Source organism: Cibotium barometz, chromosome 14 (assembly GCF_041138505.1).
Source record: "Cibotium barometz isolate CiBa-2024 chromosome 14, ASM4113850v1, whole genome shotgun sequence".
In the NCBI taxonomy this organism is placed as follows: Eukaryota; Viridiplantae; Streptophyta; class Polypodiopsida; order Cyatheales; family Cibotiaceae; genus Cibotium; species Cibotium barometz.
Window position 1 is genome coordinate 9,029,184 of NC_141059.1, and position 23,745 is coordinate 9,052,928.

The 23,745-nt window shown below is 40.7% G+C and overlaps 1 protein-coding gene across 4 annotated transcripts in view; it reads left to right on the forward strand.

Moving 5' to 3' along the window:
* LOC147631639 (uncharacterized) overlaps positions 1-11,265 on the forward strand; it is a 41,323-nt gene extending 30,058 nt beyond the window's left edge. For 2 of the 4 annotated variants that reach the window (XM_086808158.1, XM_086808157.1), the window contains 2 exons: positions 10,637-10,716; positions 11,140-11,265. In XM_086808158.1, coding sequence (XP_086664284.1) covers positions 10,637-10,716; positions 11,140-11,199 — 140 coding nt within the window. In that variant the 3' untranslated portion in view covers positions 11,200-11,265. Of the gene's footprint in view, positions 1-10,636; positions 10,717-10,937; positions 10,999-11,139 lie in introns of those variants that run through there. The other 2 variants (XM_086808159.1, XM_086808156.1) reach the window with 1 other exon arrangement.
* Positions 11,266-23,745: the final 12,480 nt, after the last annotated feature.

The window sequence follows — 23,745 nt, forward strand, 5'->3', positions numbered from 1 at the left end:
TTTAGGAGGGGTTTTCCCTGTACATAGGAACACCCTCTTATCCACTTATGAGGGTGTATTTTATCCTTTGTGGCACCACTCATTCTACTCAATCAACATAGAGTTTTGTGCCTCCTCTCTCTTGCTCACGACTGCTTCACTGTGTGTGTGTTGGCATTGGTGCAAATCCTAACCCTAATCCCAACATTTGGTATTAGAGCAGGCGTCTCTTCCTCCTTGGGATCCATGCAAACATTGGGCACTACTCTTTTTGTTGTTGCTCGACTCTTTTGGTGCTTGATTGTTGCATGCACGGAAGCCTTGTTGTATTTATCCTTAGCCCTAAGCATACTTAAGAACATTGATGCTAATTAACTTATGATTAAGACAGAGAGGAGAGAGAAGAAGAGAGAGATTAGTGTTCAGGTTTTCTTGTATTACTATGGTACAAAAAGGTGGCTTATGCTTGTACATGGCTGAGGCTTGTGGTCAGCCCATAAGGGTTGGCCCATAGCCCTTCTACATGAATGCTATGACTAAATGATGGTTTTATGAACTGAACTAATGACTTGTCCTTTGCTGAATTATGAGTTGTACTTATATTTGGGTGTAGGATAGCAGTCGGCCAGCTGTATAGCTGTTGACCTGTTGAATGAGTCCCAAAAATGCTAAACTAACATATAATGCTAGTCAGTTAACATATAATGCTAGGCGGTTGGCAATAAATGTTGGTTCTCCATAAAATGTTGGCCGACTGGTCCTGGTTGCCAATGTTGTCGACAATGGCCCAGATGCATACTGATGATGATATAGTGCTATGTCTGATGACCTAACTGTTGATGTTAATGCTTTGCTACTGATGTTAATCTAAATGCTTATGTTGTATGTTACACTAATCAAGGATTAAGCCAGTTCATGCTGAAGATTAGCCATGGCACGGGCGTGCATGTGTTCTGCTAAACTTGATGATGGGTTGGAACTTTGTCATCCTTCCTCCCTAGGCTTGACCTTTAAACTGCTATTGCTTTCTGACTTTGACTTCTATTGACTGATATTTTTGGGTCTGAACACCCTGACACCTAATCTCTCTCTTCTTCTCTCTCCTCTCTGTCTTAATCATATGATAATTAGCATTAATGTTCTTAAGTATGCTTAGGGTTGTGGATCAGTACAGCAAGGCTTCCGCGCATGCAACATTGGTATTGATACTGATCATGCCTGTTGCTAGGTCTTTGGAACTAATGTGAGGGCTTATTGAGGTACTGGGTCTACGTACCTACCCTTAGGGATTGCATCCTCTAGCTTCGTCTGTTGTAGACCACTCCATCAGCTACCCTGTTGCATCCTTCTTGTTGGAACTGTGCACCTTCCTTGGGACATAGCTTAGTGGGCTGAGCCTGAATGCTTTGATACCAATGTTACATGCACGGAAGCCTTGGTGTATTGATCCATAGCCCTAAGCATACTTAAAAACAATGATGCTAATTAACTTATGATTAAGACAAAGATTAGAGAGCAGAAGAGAGAGATTAGTGTTCAAGTTTTCTTTTATTACTATGGTACAAAAAGGTGGCTTTTACTTGTACATGGCTGAGGCTTGTGGTCAGCCCATAAGGGTTGGCCCATAGCCCTTCTATTGGTTTTATGAACTGAACTAATGACTCGCCCTTTGCTGAATTATGAGTTGTACTTTGGGTGTAGGACAGTAGTCAGCCAGCTGTATAGATGTCGGCGTGCTGAATCAGTCCCAAAAATGCTAAACTAACATATAATTCTAGTCGGTTAACATATAATGCTAGGCGATTGGCAATAAATGCTGGATCTCCATAAAATGCTGGCCGACTGGTCCTGGCTGCCTTCTAATGCTGGCCGACTGATGATAGGAGGTGTCCAATGCTGCCGACAGTGCCAGATGCATACTGATGATGATATAGTGCTGTCCAATGCTGCCGACAATGCCCAGATGCATACTGATGATGATATAGTGCTATGTCTGATGACCTAACTGCTGATGTTAATGCTTCTGCTATTGATGTTAATCTAAATGCTTATCTTATCTGCTGCACTAATCAAGGATTAAGTGAGTTCATGTTGAAGATTAGCCATGGCATGGGAGTGACGTGACATTGATTGTTGATGCCTTTTATGCTCGACTATATGCTATATGTGTGCTACTTGGTTGGATTGGCCACGTATGCTGCTGTGTAGCCCATATACTCTCCAGCATAGGCACCTAGCAAAGCCAAGCACCACCTAGCATAGCAAAGCGTAGCAATAGCATAGCAGCACATAACCCGCAGCCATTCAGAGTAGCCTGCCTTCTTGCGCCTAGCATAGTTACCGCGGAACGGCGTTCCGCCTTCCTGGCACGCCGGAACGCCGCTCCAAATCGCATGGCGTGCCCGGAACGTGGAAACGGGAGCCGGAACGGGCCAGTTGCCGGGGAGCGTGGCGGAACGCGAGTCGGAACGCCGGAACGCTAGGGCGGAATGCACGTTCCGGGCGTTCCGGAAAAAGTGTCCTTTCGCTAGTCGCCGGCGGCCTTTTTTTCCCAGCGTACGGCAGTTTTTCGCTTTTTTCGCTTGCTTCGTTGGCTGCGCCTGCTTCGTTGGCTGCGCCTGCAACGTCGGCTGCTCTCCATACCACTCCACGCTGCCCCCTTCAACCTTGGCTGCCCCGGCCCCCCTTGGCTGCCCCACAGCCTACAGGCACACTCTCCATTCCACCTTCCTCTTGGCTGCCCGGGCCTGCAGGCTGCCCCACACTCTCCCTACCGAGCCTTGGCTGCCCCAGACTGCACAGTGCACACTTGTCACTCTCCCTACCTCCTCTTGGCCCCTTCTTTTGCTCGGGTGGCACTCGTGACTCGAGTCTTGAGCACTCAGCAGGTAAGATTTAAAATTTACGCAATGAACATTGGATTTTGGAGATTCTAGTTTGCTGCGTTTTTTTCCACTTTGTGGACACTTTACTTATGTCTCATGCAAGGGCATTTTGCATGTTTTTTTAATTTTCAGCCATTTATCAATTTCAATGGCACCTCCTCGTGGCATAGATGCAGAAAACAGATCCCCTTGGTGGAATGAGGTGGATCTTGTGTCCAGATATGATAGTGCAAGAGGAGGAGGGTCACGCAAGTGGAAGTGCCACTTTTGTGGATCCATTAAGACTGGAGGCACGGATCGTGTGCGAGCCCATTTGTTGGGGGTTAGAGGCAAAGGCATTTCTGTTTGCCCTACAGTGTCAGGAGCAGATATCATACGATTGCAGGCACTTGCAGATAGACTTGATGCAGCAGGGAGTCGGCCCTCTGTTCTTGATCCTCGAGGTACATCATCATCAGCTACACTTGCAGGCGTGGCATCTTCAGCGAGTGCATCTACTCCATTATTTGGGGCTGCTCCATAGCCATCCGCACATGGAACAAATGCTTCCCAGACCCAGGCTTCACGAGGTCCAGTGCAGGCTAGTCTTGTGGCATCATGGCACCCTGGGAGGAGGGCACAAGTAGATGCATCAGTGGCACGGTTTTTTTATGCTGCAGATGTTCCTTTGGTAAAGGCCCGCAACCCATACTTTGCAGATATGGTGAAGGAGATTGCTTCTTTCGGACCTGGCTATGCTCCACCTTCATCCGAGGCATTGCGCACTACACTTCTAGCCACAGAGAGGACGGCCATAGAGGATGCCTTGGGACCCATTCAGGATGTATGGCGTAGATGTGGCGTCACTATCATGGGTGATGGTTGGAGTGACACCAGGAGCCGCTCCATTCAGGGTATCCTTGCCTACTCCAGAGGATGTAGCTTTTTTATTAAAGCTATTGACAATTCAGAGGCGGGCAAAACTGCAGAGAGATTGGCAAATATTTGGAGTGAAGCCATTGAGTACGTGGGTCCCAATAATGTCATCCAGTTTGTTTCTGATGGAGAGAACTCAAACAGGGCAGCAGGGAGGATCATTGAGGATAGGTACCCACATATTTGCTTCACTCCTTGCATGTCACATGGGCTCAACAATCTCCTCAAAGATATTGGTAAGATGCAGTGGGTGGAGCCTTCTATTGAAATGGGCAATCACATTGTTTCATTTATCACTCGCCACCACTACATTTTGGCTGTATATCGACAGAGATCCCCAAAGGATCTCTTAAAGTATTCAGATATACGCTTTGCATATAATTTCCTTATGCTAAAGCGTCTTTTTGAAGTGAAGAATCATTTGAGGCAGCTTGTAGTTTGTGAGGAGTGGGATGCATGGCGAGAGCGTACCTCAGTGGCAGGTATTCGATGCAGGTCCATTGTGCTTGATGACACTTTTTGGGACACTGTTGAGGTATTGTTGCAGGTTGTGCGGCCAATCATTCTTATGTTGAGGCTTCTTGATGGAGATGAGCCTTGCATTGGCAAGGTGTATGAGGGGATGGACAGGATGATTGAGAGAATCCTATCTCTACAGACTTTGGATGGGGGTAGGAGACAGGAGCTATCTCGTCTTGCGACAAGCAGGTGGACAGAGTATCACTCTGCATTAGAGGCTGCTGCATTTGTGGTGGATCCAGAATTTCAAGGCAAAGGACAAGAGACAGATGCAGAGGTTGTGCAGGGTTGGGAGAATATCTTGAGGAAGCTTGTACCTAGTGCAGATGATAGGAGGGTTCGTGAAGACCTTTCCTTCTATCGACAAAAGAGAGGCCTCTTCGCTTTGCAGGATGCACAGAATGATAGGTTCAAGATATCCAGTGCACGGTGGTGGGAGGATTATGGGGCAGATACACCATTGCTGCAAAGATTGGCCATTCGAGTGCTTAGCCAGGGTGCTAGCTCCTCGCCATGTGAGCGCTTATGGAGCAGTTTTGGAAACATTGCAAGCAAGAAGAGGAACAGGCTTGGTGTCCAGAAGGCAAATGACCTTGTATTTGTTAATGCAAACTTGCGTTTGCTTAACAAGTTCAGGGCTGAGTGTACTCCAGAGCCATTTATTGGATTTTGCCTTGATCTTGATGACAATGATGGTGAGGATCAGCCAGAGGGAGAGGATGATGTGGAGCAGCATGAGGATGAGCAGACTGAGGGACAGCCTGGACAGGAGGATGAGATCCCACTTGCTGATGACTAGTCTTTGACTCACCAGTTACCTTGGCCCTTGAGGCTAGTTTTGTACTTGTCATGCGATGTACTTTCTTTTTCAGTTTCTATATATCCAGATTCCACATGCGATGTACTTTCTTTTCAGTTTCTATTTGGAGTCTGGACTCTTCAAATTTTTAATGTTTAAGACTTTAAAGTTTAATCTTGGATATTTTAAATGTTTTGTCATTTTAGTCCTAAATGCCGACATGTCATATGACGTGGCGTTCCGCGACGTTCCCGATCCGCTCCCGTTCCCGTTCTCGCTCCTGTTCCAGCATCCGACGTTCCCGGAACGTTCCCGTTCTGTGGTAACTATGGCTTTTGCATGCATATGGATCATAGGACTAGTGCTCTTATGCAGTCCAATGGCATGGCAAGATATTTTGTGGCTATGTATTCTGCTTATTTTCTTTTTCCAAGTACTTAAAGCTACTTCTGGATTTATGAATACGTGGGACAAGGTTGGCTCTTGTGCCTATGTCTAGATATTATCAACGTTGTTGACTCGAGATATGGCTCAAGTTTGTTTTTCGACACAGTTGGCTCTTGTGCCTGTGTCTAGATATTATCAGAGTTGTTGACTTGAGATATTGGTAAGTTTGTTTTTCGATACGGTTGGCTCTTGTGCTCGTATTTGATTTCGGATCGTGCATCTAGACTTATGGCTTCAGTGCTCAGATTATGAAATACTACAAATTGGCAAAACATCTGTTATATTTGAAGAGCATTTCAGTGCTATCAGGCTTATACAGTAACGGACAATTGTTTTATAAGACGCAAGGGATGTCACCATTTGGTCTCTTCACCAATCTTAATGAGTGTTTTGGGGCTAGGCCACACACAGAACAGAACCAACGTGAGAACGGGGATTTTCCACATAACAAAGCTGAAGCATTCACTGGCAAAGTTTGGCCTAAAAGATGGCTACAAAGCATGAGCACCATGGGATTTTATTCAGCAAAGTGACTTATAATGTTTATAAGGCAGAGTATTCACACATCGTTAATGACGGGCTGGACAGATTATTATTTTGGGCATGGACAGATGGACAGCTTGGACTAAGGATTTGTGGATTCACAGATTTTATCCTCGAAGTATGGAGTTGGTTTTATGTGCCTACGTTGAGCACTCTTTTCCATCTGGATTATTCTAGTATCTGGATTATAAATCAAACTTTTCAAGCAAGTTATATGGAGCTATATCTCAAGATATCTTATGTGTATGCTTAGGAGATATTTCTTTTGGCTTCATGACAAAGCTGACAAAGAAAAGCTAAGTATACTTTGAGTTTTACAAAGTTGATGCTTTTTGCAATTTATTGTAAGTGTTTTTGGACACTTAAGCCTTGTATGCCTGTACAAGGAGAATTGTGTGTTGTTTGTTTGCCTTTAGGTAAACAATATTAATGGTTGAAAAGCTTGGTTTATATGGTTTTTTATACAGATATGTCCAAAGACTATGGACTAAGAGCTTGGTTTATGTCCAAGGACTATGGCCTATATTTTTGGTATATCTTTGCTTGAGGATTTATACATATACGATGGTTTGGCACATCTATATGGTTATCATTCCCTCAGTGATTCTTGGGCTTTATATACAATTCTATGGCTTCCCTTTACTAGGATGGATATGTTTTTCTTGCTCGCTGTTCTATGGGATGCAGTGGATATCCTATGGATCAAGGATTTTTTTTTTCTATGGAATTCTATCATCGGCCGAAATGCCTGTAAAACAATCTGTCACAGACACACTTATGGAGAACCAGGATCTCTATGCATGTGATTCATTCTTATCTTATGGAACAATTGGTGCACCAAATGTCACCAATCCCTAATTTTACGGGGCTTCTTATGCTTGGGCATGTGTATGGATCTTGTGGTGGCATATGTCACTTGGAGGCCGACGACATGATAGGATTGCTTTTGGAATCTTTGGTCTATATATCTGGTTGTGCCCTAGGGCCAACATTTATTCATGATATGTACACGTGCTTGTGCCCTGGGGCCAACATTTATTCATAGTCTGTACAAGTGTTTCTACCTGCAGCCTGTACATATCTTTGGTCTAGGCATGCATTTATACCTGGGAGACCTGTAATGGATTTTATGAACATGTGAAGCATGTTTAGGCTTGGACATGCATATGGATCATAGGACTGGTGCTCTTATGTAGTCCAATGGCATGGCAAGATGTTTTGTGGCTATGTATTCTCCTTGTTTTCTTTTTGTAGGTACATAAAGCTACTTCTATATTTATGAATACGTGGGACACGATTAGCTCTTGTGCCTATGTATGGATATTATCAACATTGTTGACTCGGGATATGGCTAAAGTTTGTTTTTCGACACATTTGGCTCTTGTGCCTGTTTCTAGATATTGTCAAAGTTGTTGACTCTGGGACATGGCTAAAGTTTGTTTTTTGACACGGTTGGCTCTTGTGCTCGTATTTGATTTCGGATGGTGGATCTGGACTTATGGCTATAATGCTCAAATTATGAAATACTACAGATTGGCGAAACATTTGCTATATTTGAAGAGCATTTTAGTGCTATCATGCTTTTACAGTTGTGGACAATTGTTTATAAGATGCAGGGGATGTCACAATTTGGTCCCTTCACCAATCTTAATGAGTGTCTTGGGGAAATCCCACACATGGAACAGAACCAAGGTGAGAACGGGGATTTTCCACAAAAGAAAGCTGAAGCATTCACTCGCAAAGTTTGGCCTGAAAGATGGCTACAGAGCATGTCCGCAATTTCAATATGATGCCACACTGCTGATGTGGCACTGTTGTACAGTTTGTTGATGTGGACCAAGCACTGACTATGCGGGCTGTACAGGCTAGATGGCACGCTGCTGAATGGTGGGCAGAGGTAGCTCTAGGGGTCCTGTATAGACTATGAATTAACTGTTGGCCCTAGGACACATGCATGTGTACATACCAGAGATTCCAAAAGAAATCTTGTCATGTCGTTGGTCTCCAAGTGGCATATGCCACCACAAGATCCATACACATGTCCATGCATAAGAAGCCCCACAAAATTAGGGATTGGTGACATTTGGTGCACCAATTGTTCCATAAGATAAGAATGAATCACATGCATAGAGATCATAGTCACTAGAAACGAGAAACGGGAACAGAAACGTTCAAGGAATGGAAATGGGGAAATGAGTTTTTAGGGAAGGAAATGACTGTTTCTTGTGACAATATCACTTGGGAAACGAGAAACGGCCATGGAAACAGATGGGATCTTGAAACAGAGAAATGCGTTTATAGGGACTGAAATGGCCGTTTCTTGTGACTATGATAGAGATCTTGGTTCTCCATAAGTATGTTTGTGACAGATTGTTTCATAGGCATTTCGGCCGATGATAGAATTCCATAGAAAAAAAATCCTCGATCCATAAGATATCCACTGCATCCTAAGAACAGAAGCAAGAAAACATACTCCATCCCACTAAAGGGAAGCCATATAATTGTATATAAAGCCCAAGAATCACTAAGGGAATGATAACCATATAGGTGCGCCAAACCATCGTATATGTATAAATCCTTAAGCAAAGATATGCCAAAAATATAGGCCGTAGTCCTTGGACATAAACCAGGCTTTTAGTCCATAGTCCTTGGACATATCCGTATGAAAAACGATATAAACTAGGCTTTTCAACCATTAATATTGTTTACTTGAAGGCAAACAAACAACACACAATCCTCCTTGTATGGGCATACAAGGGTTAAGTGTCCAAAAACACTCAACAATAAATTGCAAAAAGCATCAACTTTGTAAGACTCAAAGTATACTTAGCTGTTCTTTGCCAGGTTCGTCATGAAGCCAAAAGAAATATCTCCTAAGCATACACATAAGATATCTTGAAATATAGCTCCATATAACTTGCTTGAAAAGTCTGATTTATCTTCCTTTGGCTTTGCCTGTTTGCAGACCACTCAATCTGCTACCCTGCTGCATCCTTTCTACTGGAACTGTGGACCTTCCTTGGGATATTGCTTAGTGGGCTAAGCTTGAATGCTCTGATACCAATGTTGCATGTGCGGAAGCTTTGCTGTATTGAATCTGCAGCCCTAAGCTTGATTAAGAACATTGATGCTAATTAAGAATGTTTAAGACAGAGGAGAGAAAAGAAGAGAGAGTATTTAGTGTCAGGGTTTTTCTTGTATTAATATGGTGCAAAAAGGTAGCTGAATGCTTGTACATGATGTAGGGCTATCTGCTATGGACAGACCTTCAAAATACGCAGTGGAGATGATAACCAAATTTGAGACCACAAGAGCAAGTAGTGCAGAAAATAGACAGCACAAGAGAAGGAGAGAGATAGGCGTGATCCTACAGGTTCAACAATAATTGCATCATATAGTGTCCATAGTGCAACATGACAATGTGACAACTCTCACAAGAGAAGGCAAATAGTAAGCTACCCATGGTAGTGTTGAGCTTGGAGACCTCTACCAATGGCTTTCTTGCCACAAGGCCATCAGCCAAATACCAAGTGATGCTTGAGGATTGAATCGTACTCATCCTGCATGGCATGCATCCATTTACCATCTTCTTGTGCTTCCTCAAATGAAACAGGTTCCTTGTCATTGCAAGTGGTGGCAATGAGGGCATGATCCACATAATAAACAGATGCACAATAGAAACTTGTACGTGTCCTGTTGGACAGAAGACTTGTGATCTTGCTATCACACAACCATCTTGGCACCCATTTGGATGTTCGAACGGCTATCAGTTCCTCATTCATTGTGTCATCCACACTAAGGCATGATCTGTGGACTATAAAATGGGCTGAATCTCAGCCAAAGTGGGCTGATTTGGAGCTATTGTGGGCTGAATTTCAGCACCCTGTTGAGTATCAGAATGCTTCACGTGTGGCTGTCCCAAATTGAGGGAAGAATCGTATCAAAGAGATCTTGTGAGCATACAACTTGCTGTTTTTTGCATGAAAGCATGGGCTGAACTGAGTTTTCCGCAAAATATACACCAAAATCCATCGAGAAGCAAGATGGTAGAGATAGTACCCTTTACTCTTTGCACTATAGCCGACAAGAATACATTTCATTGCCTTGTCATCAAGCTTGGTACAGTGTTGCTCAGGCACAAGAGTACAAGCCAAGCAACCGAACACACATATAAGCCACAGATGGCTTTTTATCATGCCAAGCTTCATAAGGAGTGAGTCTTTAAGGCTGGGGGGGTGCTCACTCGGTGGGGTCCTGTGGTTGTTATGGGCTCTCTGTCCGGGCTGGTCTTGCACGTGTGTGTCGGCAGGCTGGGGATTTGCAGATGGGAGCCAAAGAAGTCGGTGATAGATATCTTAGCTACTCACTGTACTGATTGTTCTCATATATTCAACTCATTTTGGAAGGGATGAATGACACACGAAGGATAGTTTCCTTCTTTGTTGTATTTCAGTGTGATTCACAAAGACAATGCTTTTCGTGTTGTAAGTTAATGGTTCAGAAGGCTTGAGCTTGGAGTTTTAATATTTGTTTGTGTGGTGAATTGCAGCACGTCGTCCTCAACCCAGTGGCTTTGCTTGTTTCAGAGGAAGACAAGCTGCGATCGGGAATTGGCTCATCTTTACCACTGTAAGGGGTAGAGGTCTGCGTATTGTTTAGGGTTGAATTGTCTTGCTTGTATAGTTGTTCAAAACCTACCAAGGCTTTGTGTTGATGTGAGAAATAGGTTGTAATATTTGTCATGAATTTGTTTATGGGATGTAAAGATGTGGGAGCCTCAAATTTTGCACTCACATGTTGGGAGCTTTATCATTGGACATATATGCTACATCTGTTCTGGATATGTGCAGAGTCTGTGACCAGCGGACAAGATCATGAATGTGAAATATTGGCAATGCATATTTTTCTCAATGGGCATTGGGATAATTGCAAAAAGCTGGAACAAGCACGACCATTCGTGTGCCATAATGCCAAGCAAGACCATTGGCTTGCTGAGTCTTTCAGCTGGTGTTGTCGTGTTTATGTCAATTCATTGATTCTTGTGATTTGGAGGAGAGCGTAGGGTCCTTTGCTTTTGTTGGGTTTGGGTTGTGGATAGCATTGTCCTTATAATCTGAAGGTATACTACTCTCACATTTATCAGCGGTGATGCATCTATAACGAGAAATACAATTAAAGGTTTTAGGATGGTCTCAGGAGACACTTTCCCTATGATGGGTTTTAAGGATGTAGAGAGTTTCACTTTCACATAGAAGAGTTGTAATGCTGAGTGGAATATTCACAAATTGCATGATGACAATTGTGTGACTTGGCCAAGGAATATTATGTTTTTTATGAGAGGATTTTCTCAATTCGACCTTTAGAAAAAATGGTTTCCTAAAGAAAGTGTGGAATTTGGAGGATGTAGCAAGGACATTTAGGAGCTAAAGATTCTATTGAGAAGGTTTAGTGCGATTCTGTGTGAACCCAGGCCTCTTCCAAAAGAACCTAGGCATGGTGAAGGTTTTAATAAATGCAAGTGTTTGAAGGTTTTTAAAAATGTATGAAAGTGTTGGCCATTTGATGACTCTAAAAGATTACTCTACAAAGAGTATTATCCCAATCATTTTGCAATCACATTGGCAAGTCAAAGCAACTTAACTTTCTGTCCAACTCAACATGGAGTTTCCCAAATTTGACATACATGGGAGTATCCCTTGCAAAACTTTGCCTCCCTTGGTACTTCGAATCAAGAATAGAGAGGGTGCAACCTTAGACTTCTCCCGAGCAGCTATTAAGGCTAGGTTTGATTCATATTACTGTATACAAACTATACATGTGCACAAGTGCGTGTGTGTGCACGAGCACACACACACAAGGTGAGGTGCTACCCCCGGGTGACGCCCCGGGTGACGGTGTTCAATTTATTTGAAGGCATATCATATTAGTGATAATACATATTATTGCGGAACATAATTTGATTACCATATTAAGTTCCATTGGTCCCTATTATGTGTTTACATCAAAACTCATCTATGATTACGATATAAGTTCCATTGGTCATTGTGTGTTTACATCGAAGTTACCAAAACTCATCTATGATGTAGCCTAATTTTCTTTTGCAAATCATGTAACAACTCATAGACATTATTATTGTATGTCTTGACTCTCTCTCTCTCTCTCTCTCTCTCTCTCTCTCTCTCTCTTGCCTCCTATGCACACACACACACAAACTAGCAGGTGTGCTTATGTCAAGGCTGTTCCATGTTCTAAGAATCATTGTCAAAGCTCAAATTTTTGTAGTTCATTTGTCCTTCATTTGCTAACCTAGTTTCATGTTAAGAAATACAAAAACATGAATGCCTTGTAAAATTCACAAGTGAAACTCAAAGATAAATATCAACCATCCTCTTATGAAGGATAATTTGTTGGGCTTAGATGAATGTTATGTTGCTTCTTGTGCAACAAAGAGGTTCGAGTCAATAGAACTTGTAAGTATGGATGTGGCAATTGAGAAGTTGTGAGAATGTATCTTGCCTAAAATTGTTGGTAGCACGGGCTTATACTTGATTTTAGTTGCATGATGTTTTAGAAAACCTATGATTTGTTGGTGAGATGTCTTCTCTTAGAAGTTTTTAAGATTATCATTGGTGTGTATATAGATCCACAGATACACATCACAAAGGAACCAGAATGGCAGTTCATATACAAAATGTATTATGCAATGTTTGCAAGCAAATTGACAACTACACAAAGAACTATTTGTATACACTGTTGCTTTGGATACGAACCAGATGGTGGCTACTTGAGCAGAAATTACCATAGACCAAATTATTGAGGTTTTGAAAAAGAATTGTCGACGACCAAACAATCAAGAGTATGGCGAGATTAAATAACACAAAAACAGTTAAGGTTAGTAATTGTCAGTTGGAGTTTTTAATCCAAATGAGAGGCTGAGTGCAAATGACAAGAACTTCAAAGTTTAACTTGTAGAAACAAATATTGGAGCACCAAAAGAACAAGAAGTGGACCAAAAGCAAAATTAAAGAAAAGCAGAGAAACGAGACCTTGGAAAATCTCAAGAAAGTAGAAGAAAAAGAAAAATCAAAAGATATAGAAGCCAAAGATGTTGAGATTTTCCCTCGGGCTCTACCATCAGGCTACTGTCCCCACGCCATGAATAGCCTGTCCCCACCCCATGAACCCATCAATTATTTTTGATGGGCCGATAACTGCCCATGTAGCCCCGTACAATTTGGATTTCATTAGGCAAAAATGCAAAGAGACCAAGCCAAAAGTGATAATTAAGGAAGTTAAGATTAAACTTGAGAAAGAGAAGGATTTACAAGATGACCTTGATGTTTTCTTCACATGAGCTTCTTATACTTTGTTGTTTGTTAATGTAGGTGGTGGTGTCTAATCTTAAACCAAAACACAAGGTGAAAGTGGAGATTCTAAGAGGTCCATTCATGTGAAAGGATTATAAAGAGCCCCATTCAAGGTGAAAATAGCTAGCCAAAGTTTAGTAGAGCTAGTTGGAATTTTCAAGGAATTCTTAATCACCATTGAGGAAGTAATATAGTGGTGACAATCTTAACACACCTGAGCAAAAAAAATGGATTACCTAATGTTTCTTGGGAGACCATGGTAAAGACATCAAGAGTCATTCACAATTGGAACTAAGATTCATTAACTATCAACTTCAATGGACATTAGAGAATACAAAATAATTTTCTTAAACGAAAAACAATATCATGTATACAAGCGCAAGGCTTGAATACATATCATACTAAATCTAATTCCAATTCTTTCCAAAACACGGAAACCAAATTTGGCCTCTCAATTGATGGCCCATGGGATGCACCACCACATGCTATCACTACCTCGAATGATGTGTCCATGGGATGCGCCACCACATGCTGTCAATCAATGTGAGCCTGCTTCAAACCCCAAGGTCTGCTGTCAATCAATGCAAGCCAGCTTCCATTATCACGGTTAAAAACTTTGGCCATAATGCTTCCCATGCATTCTTGGCGTAAATCAATCCTTTTTCAAAACAAAGAAATATATCCACAAGTAGAGTTCTAGATTTCTTTTCATCATGCAAAAATTTCTTTTCATCATGCAAAAATTTCTTGCCGAAAGTTAAAGATTTACCATCCATACTTAATAGTTTCACCAGTCTTACTAAAAGACTTCCATTTTCTTAGATGGTCAGTTTTTAACAGGAGGTCTCTACCAACCAATCTCCAAGGCTTTAAGACCAAAAGAATCATCTTAGCATGGGAGCATCAGATGTAATGCTTTTCATACATATATGGAATCTATTTCAACATCTAAAGAATTCTCTTGTTTTACTTATTTCTTATTAACATCAATTTAGGAGTCTTAAATCAACCTACTCTTGATTCTCTCTGTTTTTTAGGGATTCTCAAGTTTATTATTGTTCGAGGAATTTGATTGATCTTTTTAAATGAATCTAAAAAACCTTTTTAATAAGAATTGTAAGAAAGGAGTATCGAAGCCTACCTCTTCTGGAAATTTCCTTGTGTATCTCTTGAATTAGAAGGGGTAAATGTAGCAGGGGCATTAGTTAACCTTGAATTCATAATGCCCGTACTGAGTATTGAATGCTGTCTTTGTAACATCTTTCTCCTTGATTATGATCTAGTAGTATCTTGACTTTAAATCTATTTTTGTAAAGACCAAAGACCATGAAGTATATCTAGGACTCCATCAATTCTAGGGATAAGATACTTATTTTTCATGGTCAATTGATTGAGACCTCTGTTAATCAATACATAGCCTAAGTGGCCCTTCTTTGTTCTTTGAAAAAAGAATGGGCCAAGGCACATTTTGCCTCTTTAGGAGGTTTTCCCCCTTGAGCGTATGTACATACTCTCGATTTCTAGGTTAACTTTTACAACTATCGGGGTCGGAGGCCAAAACGATGGAAATAGGCTTGGTCCGCTCCAAGAAAGCTCGAAAAGATCTTCTAGATGAGTGCTAAAACACGTTAAAACTGGCTTCACGGTTTCGGAGATACGGACTTGCGAGGCAAGGCTTCTTTTTATACTTTTTTTCCTCCGCTTGGTTTTTCACATGTAAATATCTGCGAGTCATGGCCATAAAGAAATTTGATTTTTTACGCCATTTTTTTTTTGGGTTTCAAAATCACCCCAATGAAGTCTAGCAGTCATTTCAAAACATGTAGTCATCTTTCCGACCTCAAAGAAATAAAAAATTTGACCTAATTTTCTCAATAAATTCACATGTGAATATCAGTCCAAATATGAGGTCATCAAAAACTCTAGTTTTTACGCCAAAAGTCTTTCAATTTTTGGGTTCAAAATCACTTCCAGTGGATCTTAATAGTTAGTCTCTATCATTTGGCCACCTTTCCAATCCCAAAATATGAAAATTTTTTGATGCGATTTTCCCAAGAAATTCACGCGTGAATATCTTGGAGATAGTCACATCCGTGGGAAACTCTAGTTTCTAACGCAAAAAAATAATTTTTGGGGACGATATTTTCAGGATAAGATTTTCTAATCCTGTCAAGGCGATTCCTCCAATCGATTTTTATAACTTTTTTATGGCATGAATTTGTCTAGTTTTTCACGCTAACATTCAACATGATTTTTTTTGGGGGTTTCCGTTCAAGTTTTATAGTGGTTTTTGGAATCCGGTTTATGTGAAGGGGGTGGTTTTGAAATTCAAATTAGGAGATATAATAGGTTCTTTCCCAAAAAGGCAAGTGGGAGACAAAAGTCAACACTTTAGCCAACTCACAAGGAATCTTCACATTGAATACACAGTCCCACTAATGAGTTGTGGGAAATAGTGATTATAGGAGTTAATCTAAGATTAATATTTTCACTAATTTTTTTAGTTTGATTAATGGTTTGAATTAATCACTAATCATTAATTTACACAATTAAGCACATCATTGGGATTGAGCATTAAATTGCTAACATGTGCATTGTCTAATGTCTAAATCAATAAATAATTAAAGATTAATTAAGCTCATAATTATGAGCTCTTCTCTTATGCAAAAGAGAGCTAGAATCCTTAATCTATCAACATGCACTCTATGCATTCCTAATCATTTTTTTACACTCACATTAGCCCAAGTACCACAAAAACTTCTAATTTTTGGTTTTTTCACTTTGTTAATCCCATTTTGGGATTAACCAAGCATTTCTTCATTACATACAAGAGATAGCACAATAAGTGTCATGAAGCACTACTCTAGATGTTGTAATTATGAGAATAGCTGGCTATTCACAAAACTATGTAAATTGTAAGCATTTAATTCATGTTGCATTAAGTTTTGGGCGCTCAAGTGGGAAGGTAGTATAAATAACATTATTCTCATAATGCAAGATACAATATCCCTTTGTGCCAATTGAGTCTAGTCTTATCTCCTTGCTCTCTTGTTTATGATACGTGAGAGAGAGAGTGAGAAAGTTGAGAGGAGAGAGCTACATTCTTGGTGTACGTTCCTTTCATACTTGTATTCTTGAATGTGAGAGTAGAGGAGTGAATGTCCTTATATGGAGAATGGCAATCTCATGGTAAGAGTAGAGAGGAGTGAGTATCCTTGTATGGAGAATGGCAACCTCATGGCGATAGCTTGAGGAGGAGGCGAGAGAGTGGTGCTAGCTACCACTATCAAAGCTTGGAATCTACTAAGATATGAGCTTTGACATGGGCAAGTTTTCTACAGCAAGTTAAGGTAAGCATTGTCCATTGCACGAGGAGAGGGATTGTGTAGCCAGTAACATTTTTGATGCCTTAAATAACGAGGAACCATAGGTCTTTTCTACTCTATTTGCATTCCATGACATCTTCTTACAAGTCTCATTTTCCGTAATATGGTTGTTTTAAGCCATGTGATTGGTAGAGAGGAGAATAAGATGTGGATAAGGTTGTGAAGAGGGAAAAAAGAGGTGAAAAAGAACTGTTTTACATTGTTTTAGCATTTGAAGTTGTTATTTGCATTGTTTGAAATTTAGGAAGATAACAAAACTAGTATTTGCATCAACACTTACATGGTGAACTCCATAATCATGATCATGATTATGTAGGGGACACCTATTTGCTATATTTTTAAAAATCTAAGAAAAGCAAAAAAAAATTAACAGCCATTGATTCCATTACTTGTGGCCATTCGAAGATTCATGTTGCACAAGGGATCAAACTAGAAAATGTGAACTGGAAAAAATTAAGATTTACACCCATGAATCATTAATTTTTTGTTGACAGCTACAGAATCACGCTGCTGTGATTCTGCAGACTGCAAAATCACGGCCATGATTTTCTTACACGGTGTGATTTCGTAAAACAGACTTATCTGTTTTGCAAATCTTGGGATTATGCATTAAAAGTACCTTATCTCTGAAAGATTCCATCTTATCTCATCATGATCATGGTTATTGAATCTTTCTTGTGATTATGAACCACGCCCGTGATTTATAACTACCATGTCATAAATCATGATTGAAAATCACGACGCCTGAATATTGATCATGTTTGTGATTGACACCACCAATCGCGTCGCTAAAATCACGACGACATCAAGAATTATGCTCTTGATCATCAATCACACCGTAATTGCCATGTCATGAAAAAACACGGTGATAGAACTTGACTATTTGATAAGATAGACACCTAAAACAATGACAAGGGGTATCAGGGAAATCATTTAAATAATCCTTGCACTTGTTTGGGTAAAGACCATTGTCATGATTTTGTAGAGCATCACGGCCATGATTCTCAACCTTGCAATATCGTCAAAATCAGTAGGAGAATTGTTCAGGAATGTTCCTAAGGGCTTCCTACTAACACAAGAGGAAGTTGTGAACATTTGAGAATAGCTTGTAAAATTACCATGATTTTTGTAGTGATCACGCCTGTGATTTCTAATCATGACCGTGATTCTAGAGAAATCTCCACGATTCTGTAGACATCTGTCAGTTGTTGCAGATTTGATAATTCCAAAAGTGTGTAAATTTGAAATTTTGGCCAATTAAAACCATTTCATATACACTTAAGGTTGGGAAGGCTTATTGGTGTGACATCGCCCCTGAGACGACAATGCATCTAACCAACCAGGATCCTCCTACTAGCTTAGGGTCAGCTCACATGATTAGCACACAAAGAAGTGTGTGCCTTGAACAGGTTGAATTCTTTGAGTCATGAAGTAGTGAGGAATCCATGGAAAATCCTGTTAATGAGGAAGCGGTGGGGGAGAAGGACACTTCTTCTCCAACACTATTAAAGGGTTCATGGGCTTAGTCGGAGGAATCCTAGGATATGGACAAGAACTTGAAAGGGAGGCTCTACAAGATGCCAAGGGATAACCATCGAGCTTGGATTGAGAAGTCAGCACAAGTACATGATAGCAAGTAAGGGGGGAATTATCACCAGGGATGAGCAACCTTCAACCCGCGGTACAGTATACTCCAAGAATATGAAGGATCCTATAAGTGCCCAAAGAATGGGGGTAATATACTTCCCTACCTCTAGAGAATTGGATATTGAGGAAAGAATGAGAGAAGCCCAAACCCAACTTAGAAGACTTGAATAAGAAATACCAGCTTAGATCTTTGTAGGGAGTTAGTTGAGAAACATGCTTTTGATACGGCGATACACGGAGAACATTCTTCTAGTCTCAGGGGATTGTTGAGGCATGAGGAGAACTTGGTCGCCATGAGGCAGCGCTAGTAGAGAAGTTGAACTGGTAATGGAGGAGGGTATGCCACCTCTAGAACCTATTTCGGAGGAGCCTTGAGATGACCCAACTACTCTTGCAACACCTCTCAAAGAATAGGAATGGACACGAGGAGAGTCGGAGAAAAATTACACTAAGGCAGAGGTAGGTGCAATGTTAAGAACCCCAGAGTTCCACGAATACATGAAGCATATTGCTACAAGAAAGGAGCCCGTGAGAAGAATAGTCTTGGATGATGGTGTAAACAGAAACATGGAAACTATTCCGATACCATCTGACCCAAAGGATACATATAAATAGACATGTGTATGCTGGAGCCAGAAGAGGCCAAGGCAAGGGAGGGACAAACATGATGTCATATGAGGCCCCACCAAGAAAGCCAATGAAAGTAGCCCCTCTTATGAAAATTGCAACACCTGTACATCTATTAAGGATGGCTAAAGAAATAGAAAGGGGGTTTGCTAGGGAGTTAGATGCTACACGGGCACTACAAAGACCAACACCAGTCAAGCCCAATCATGTGGCAAGATTAATGTTAAAGTTTTCAAGTGATGGCGATGCCATACATTATATGGAGATATTCGGATTACTGTGCGAGACTTGTGAACTGATCAATGACTAGACGAAAATATTTTTGTTTTTTCTTACACTAGAAGGGAAGGCACATCAATGGTATCGATCGCTTAAGTCGGACGATATGATTACTTTCGCATGACTTAAGAGTGTCATCGTACCTAGTTTTGCATGAAGCAGAGATAAGTGGAGCCCTGTGGCTCAATTATATAGCATCAAGCAAGATCAGCATGAGTTGAGAGGTTACAACTCTCGTCTAAAAAATCTAAACTCAAGGTGTAAACCTAGAGAGAGGTTGACGATGAGAAACTACTCTACCATGCTTCCGTAGGGGAGGAAGGGAAACTAAGATGCATGACTACTTGTTGTGGTGGCCAAACCAACATCGCTTGATCATTGTTGCAAGCTATCCATCAACTTTGAGGATAACATGGTTGAGTTACCACAACTTGATGATACTAAATTGGTTTCCTATGGTAGCTCTGTCGCATGCATCGGGCCAAACAAGCATGATAACCTCAGAGACAAGGATAAAGGATATGAATCTAGATGAGCTAAGCACTGCATTCCTAGATACGATAAAGCTAAAAGAGGTAAGGGATGTATCCACAAACCAACATTTAGATCCATGGATAAGAATTGGTATAGTGCTTGATATGTCTGCAAAATCACACGAGCACTGAGTATCCTCAATTGAGGCCTCATATTGTGCGCATTATATATGCGACTTGAAAACCATGACATGATTATGTGTAGGTACCCATGTCTAACATAACAAAATGCAAGTATCTTAGTAATCTTCTACACGACAACAACTAGCTTTACCTGTGCCACATGGATAAAGGCATGTTCTAGAAATTGTGGCAAGCGCAGAAGCCGTCAGTTTTTTGGATGGATTCTCAGGATAAAACCAAGGACCAACATAAAACTGCTTTCACCACCACATTGGAACCTTTGCATATAAGGTTATGCCATTTGGAGTACAACAGTTTTTGGGACACGTAAGCAAGCTATTATCGGAGGTTTATCATGTTCTTTGCTCATATCTCCAAGCCATTTTATAAGCTTTTTTTTTTTTTGTATTTGAATGGATGGAAGAGTGTCAGCATAGCAGCATGTGTACGATGAATTAAAGAGGGCATTGGCTAGTGCGCCCATCTTGAGACCACCAAATTGGGACCTTGTGTTCTATGTGCATATCATTGCATCAAACTTTGCAAATGGGTGTGTTCTAGGATATCTAGGGGAGCATAAATTAGATTATCCAATTTGCTTTGTGAGTCAACAATGAAGCTGAGATAAGTTATACACTAGGCCTGTCCTAATAATGGTAGAGACTGATAGCAAGTTCTTTTTAATACCTAGCACAAACAAGGCTTCTGAGGGAGTGATTATTCCACCATTTGTAACAATGAGAACCTTACCAACTCCTTTTACTGGATACGAAGAGTTATTTACACACATGTGACTAGACTCAACTGAGGAAAGTAAATCACGTTGAGAAGTAATGTGCTTGCTCTAGCACCACTATTAAAGTACCACATGCTGATGTATCATTGACATGCATATGTCATGGATAGAAGGACCATAACTATAATGCTAGCATCACTATTAAAGTATCACACTTGGTGATCTATCATTGATATGCATATATCATGGATAGAAGGACCATAACTACAATGCATAATGAATGCCCCACCTTCCTATGACTCCTTTTTAGCACTTGGTGCTAAAAAGTGCTAATACATTAGCACTTGGTGCTAATGTATTAGCCTCCACAATGTTGAAAATAATAATATGGGATTGATCATGGTGTTGGCAACATAGATTAAGCATAAACTATGGTGGTTTAAACCACACCAAGAAATCAATGAGAGATAGAGAGAGTAGCACACTCAACACACAATCTCGATTGCATATGATGTATATCATAATAAAAGGCTTCTAATATAGAGCCATTGACCCAATCTCCTTTACACATCATCATGCCATGTGGCAACTTCTTTTTCACATTGTTTTATGTGGCTCTCACCATTCACACAATATCTTATGTGAAATTCTTATCTTTCCACAATATCTTGCACCTCTAGGGTGTGTTCACACTCAACCAAATAACCCAAGCTTTGACTTACATTGCACATTTCAACACCCCTGCTCAATGTAAACTTAGATGTGTGAACTAATCATCCCTCCAACCAATTTAACCAACTCACCTCTCACCCCTGCAAAGCCGACATCTGCTCAATTTTCAAGGCTAATGAGAGATTTTCCAAAAAAAAAAGTTTCAAAACCGTCCCAAAACACTGCATATGAACAAAGGCTTAAATTTGGCCTCTGCTGGTCTCCTTGGACTGCAGCACCTCCAAGGGGTCATCAACAAATATGCCGTAGTTTCATGCCAACAGATTTGCGCCGCATGTACTTTCGTATCCTGACATAGCTGCCACATGCCATGCTTTGCTACATAAACTCTCTTCTCCGCAGCTGTCGTGCCTGCTTCTCTTCGCTTCCATGTGCTTGTTTTTCCTCTTTTTAGTTGCTTTAGCTGCTTCTCTACATAGCAACTCCTTTAGTTGTTGCCACCTTCTTTAGTTGCCTTCGCTCCTTGATAGCTTGTTTATACAAGCGTCTCTTTTCTAGTGCCTTGCACTATTCTACAGCTTGTGCCATCGACTACGTTGCTGATGTCCTACTACACTTCTCTATCACGCTTCAGCTAGCTGTGCACGTCTCTCCACCAGTGTTGTAGCCTTAATGCTCTTTGTCAAACCTTTCATGATTTGATCAACAGAGCCTTCATGGTTATCTTGAAGTATATCATCCATAACAAGTCTTTCACAAGTAGCTTGTGCTTGCTTCTCCTCACAACGCTTCATAGCATCTCCTGTAGCAAGCCATCAACATGGCTTTGATGAGCTCCATACCAAGCTCCTCCCAAACTTGCATGCTTCTCTGTTGCATACATTAGCTTCCAAGGGTGCTTCTTCACAAGTTTCTTTCAAAAAACCAAGGTGCAAAATCCCAAAACAATGAATGCTCCAGTAGCATCCACAACCAGCTCATCTTTCCATGAGAAAATTAGTGAGCACAAGCATTCCATTATGCTTCACTTGGGCTCCAACCAGCCCACAATTGCTTGTCTTCAAACGAACAAGCATGCACCTCACATCCTTCCCAAATTGCAAGGTACCAAGGGATTCACACATCCCAAAATAGAAACCCTTTTCCAAAATTTCATGAGGTAAAACTTACAAAACCAAACTTCATTTCTTAATCTTCTTGGTAGCTTCTTTGCTGTTGATGAAGACTCCATAGGTCTTCATATTGCTGAAATCTCCATTTTCAGCTTTATAGGAAGCTTCATGATCTCCAAATGCAAGATTATCTTCTTGCAACTCCATCTGCAGCTTCATAATCTCTCAATGCAATAATGATAATGATAATGAGTGTGCTTAAATTTTCTCATAAGAAAATATTGAAAATAAAACATATGCTTAGTCTCTCATAAAAACTACTATACATAGATATCCACCATAATCAAGAGCCCATCCTAGCTTTGATTGATCATGGTGTTACAACATAGATTAAGCATAAACTATGGTGGGTTGAACCACATCAAGAAATCCATGAGAGAAAGAGAGAGTAGCACACTCAACACATAATCGCTATTGCATATGATGTATACCATACAATGAAAGGCTTCTAATATAGATAGCCATTGACCCAATCTCCTTTACACATCATCATGCCATGTGGCAACTTCTTTTCCACATTGTTTTATGTGGCTCTCACCATTCACACAATATCTTATGTGACATTCTTATCTTTCCACAATATCTGGCATCTCTAAGATGTGTTCACACTTAACCATAACCCAAGCTTTAATTTACATTGCACATTTCAACACCTCTCCTCAATGTAAACTGAGGTGTGTAAACTAATCATCTCTCCAACCAATTTGACCAACTCACCTCTCACCCCCAACAATTTGGCATTGCCAACTCTTTCTTCTTCTCCTTCTCCAATCTTTTTTTGTATTCATTGATATAATGCCTTGGCTTTTGATGATAGTTGCATTTTCCTTTCCTCTCAGGTTTATCACCCCCCTTCTTAGCATCCTTTCCAGCATTGGCCTAGCTTTTGATGATAGTGCCATTTGTCGAGATTCTCAAGCTTATCACCCCCCCTTCTTAACATCCTTTCCAGAAGATTGGGTTGATTTTGCCTTTGGCTTATAGCTACCCTAAGACAAGGCTTTGCCTTTACCTTTTTGACTCGCAAACAAATGCCTGATCTCCCACACGCATACTAGTTTGATTTATCTTCTTTGTAAGAGCATTGTAACTAACTTAAATCAAAAGTAAGGACAT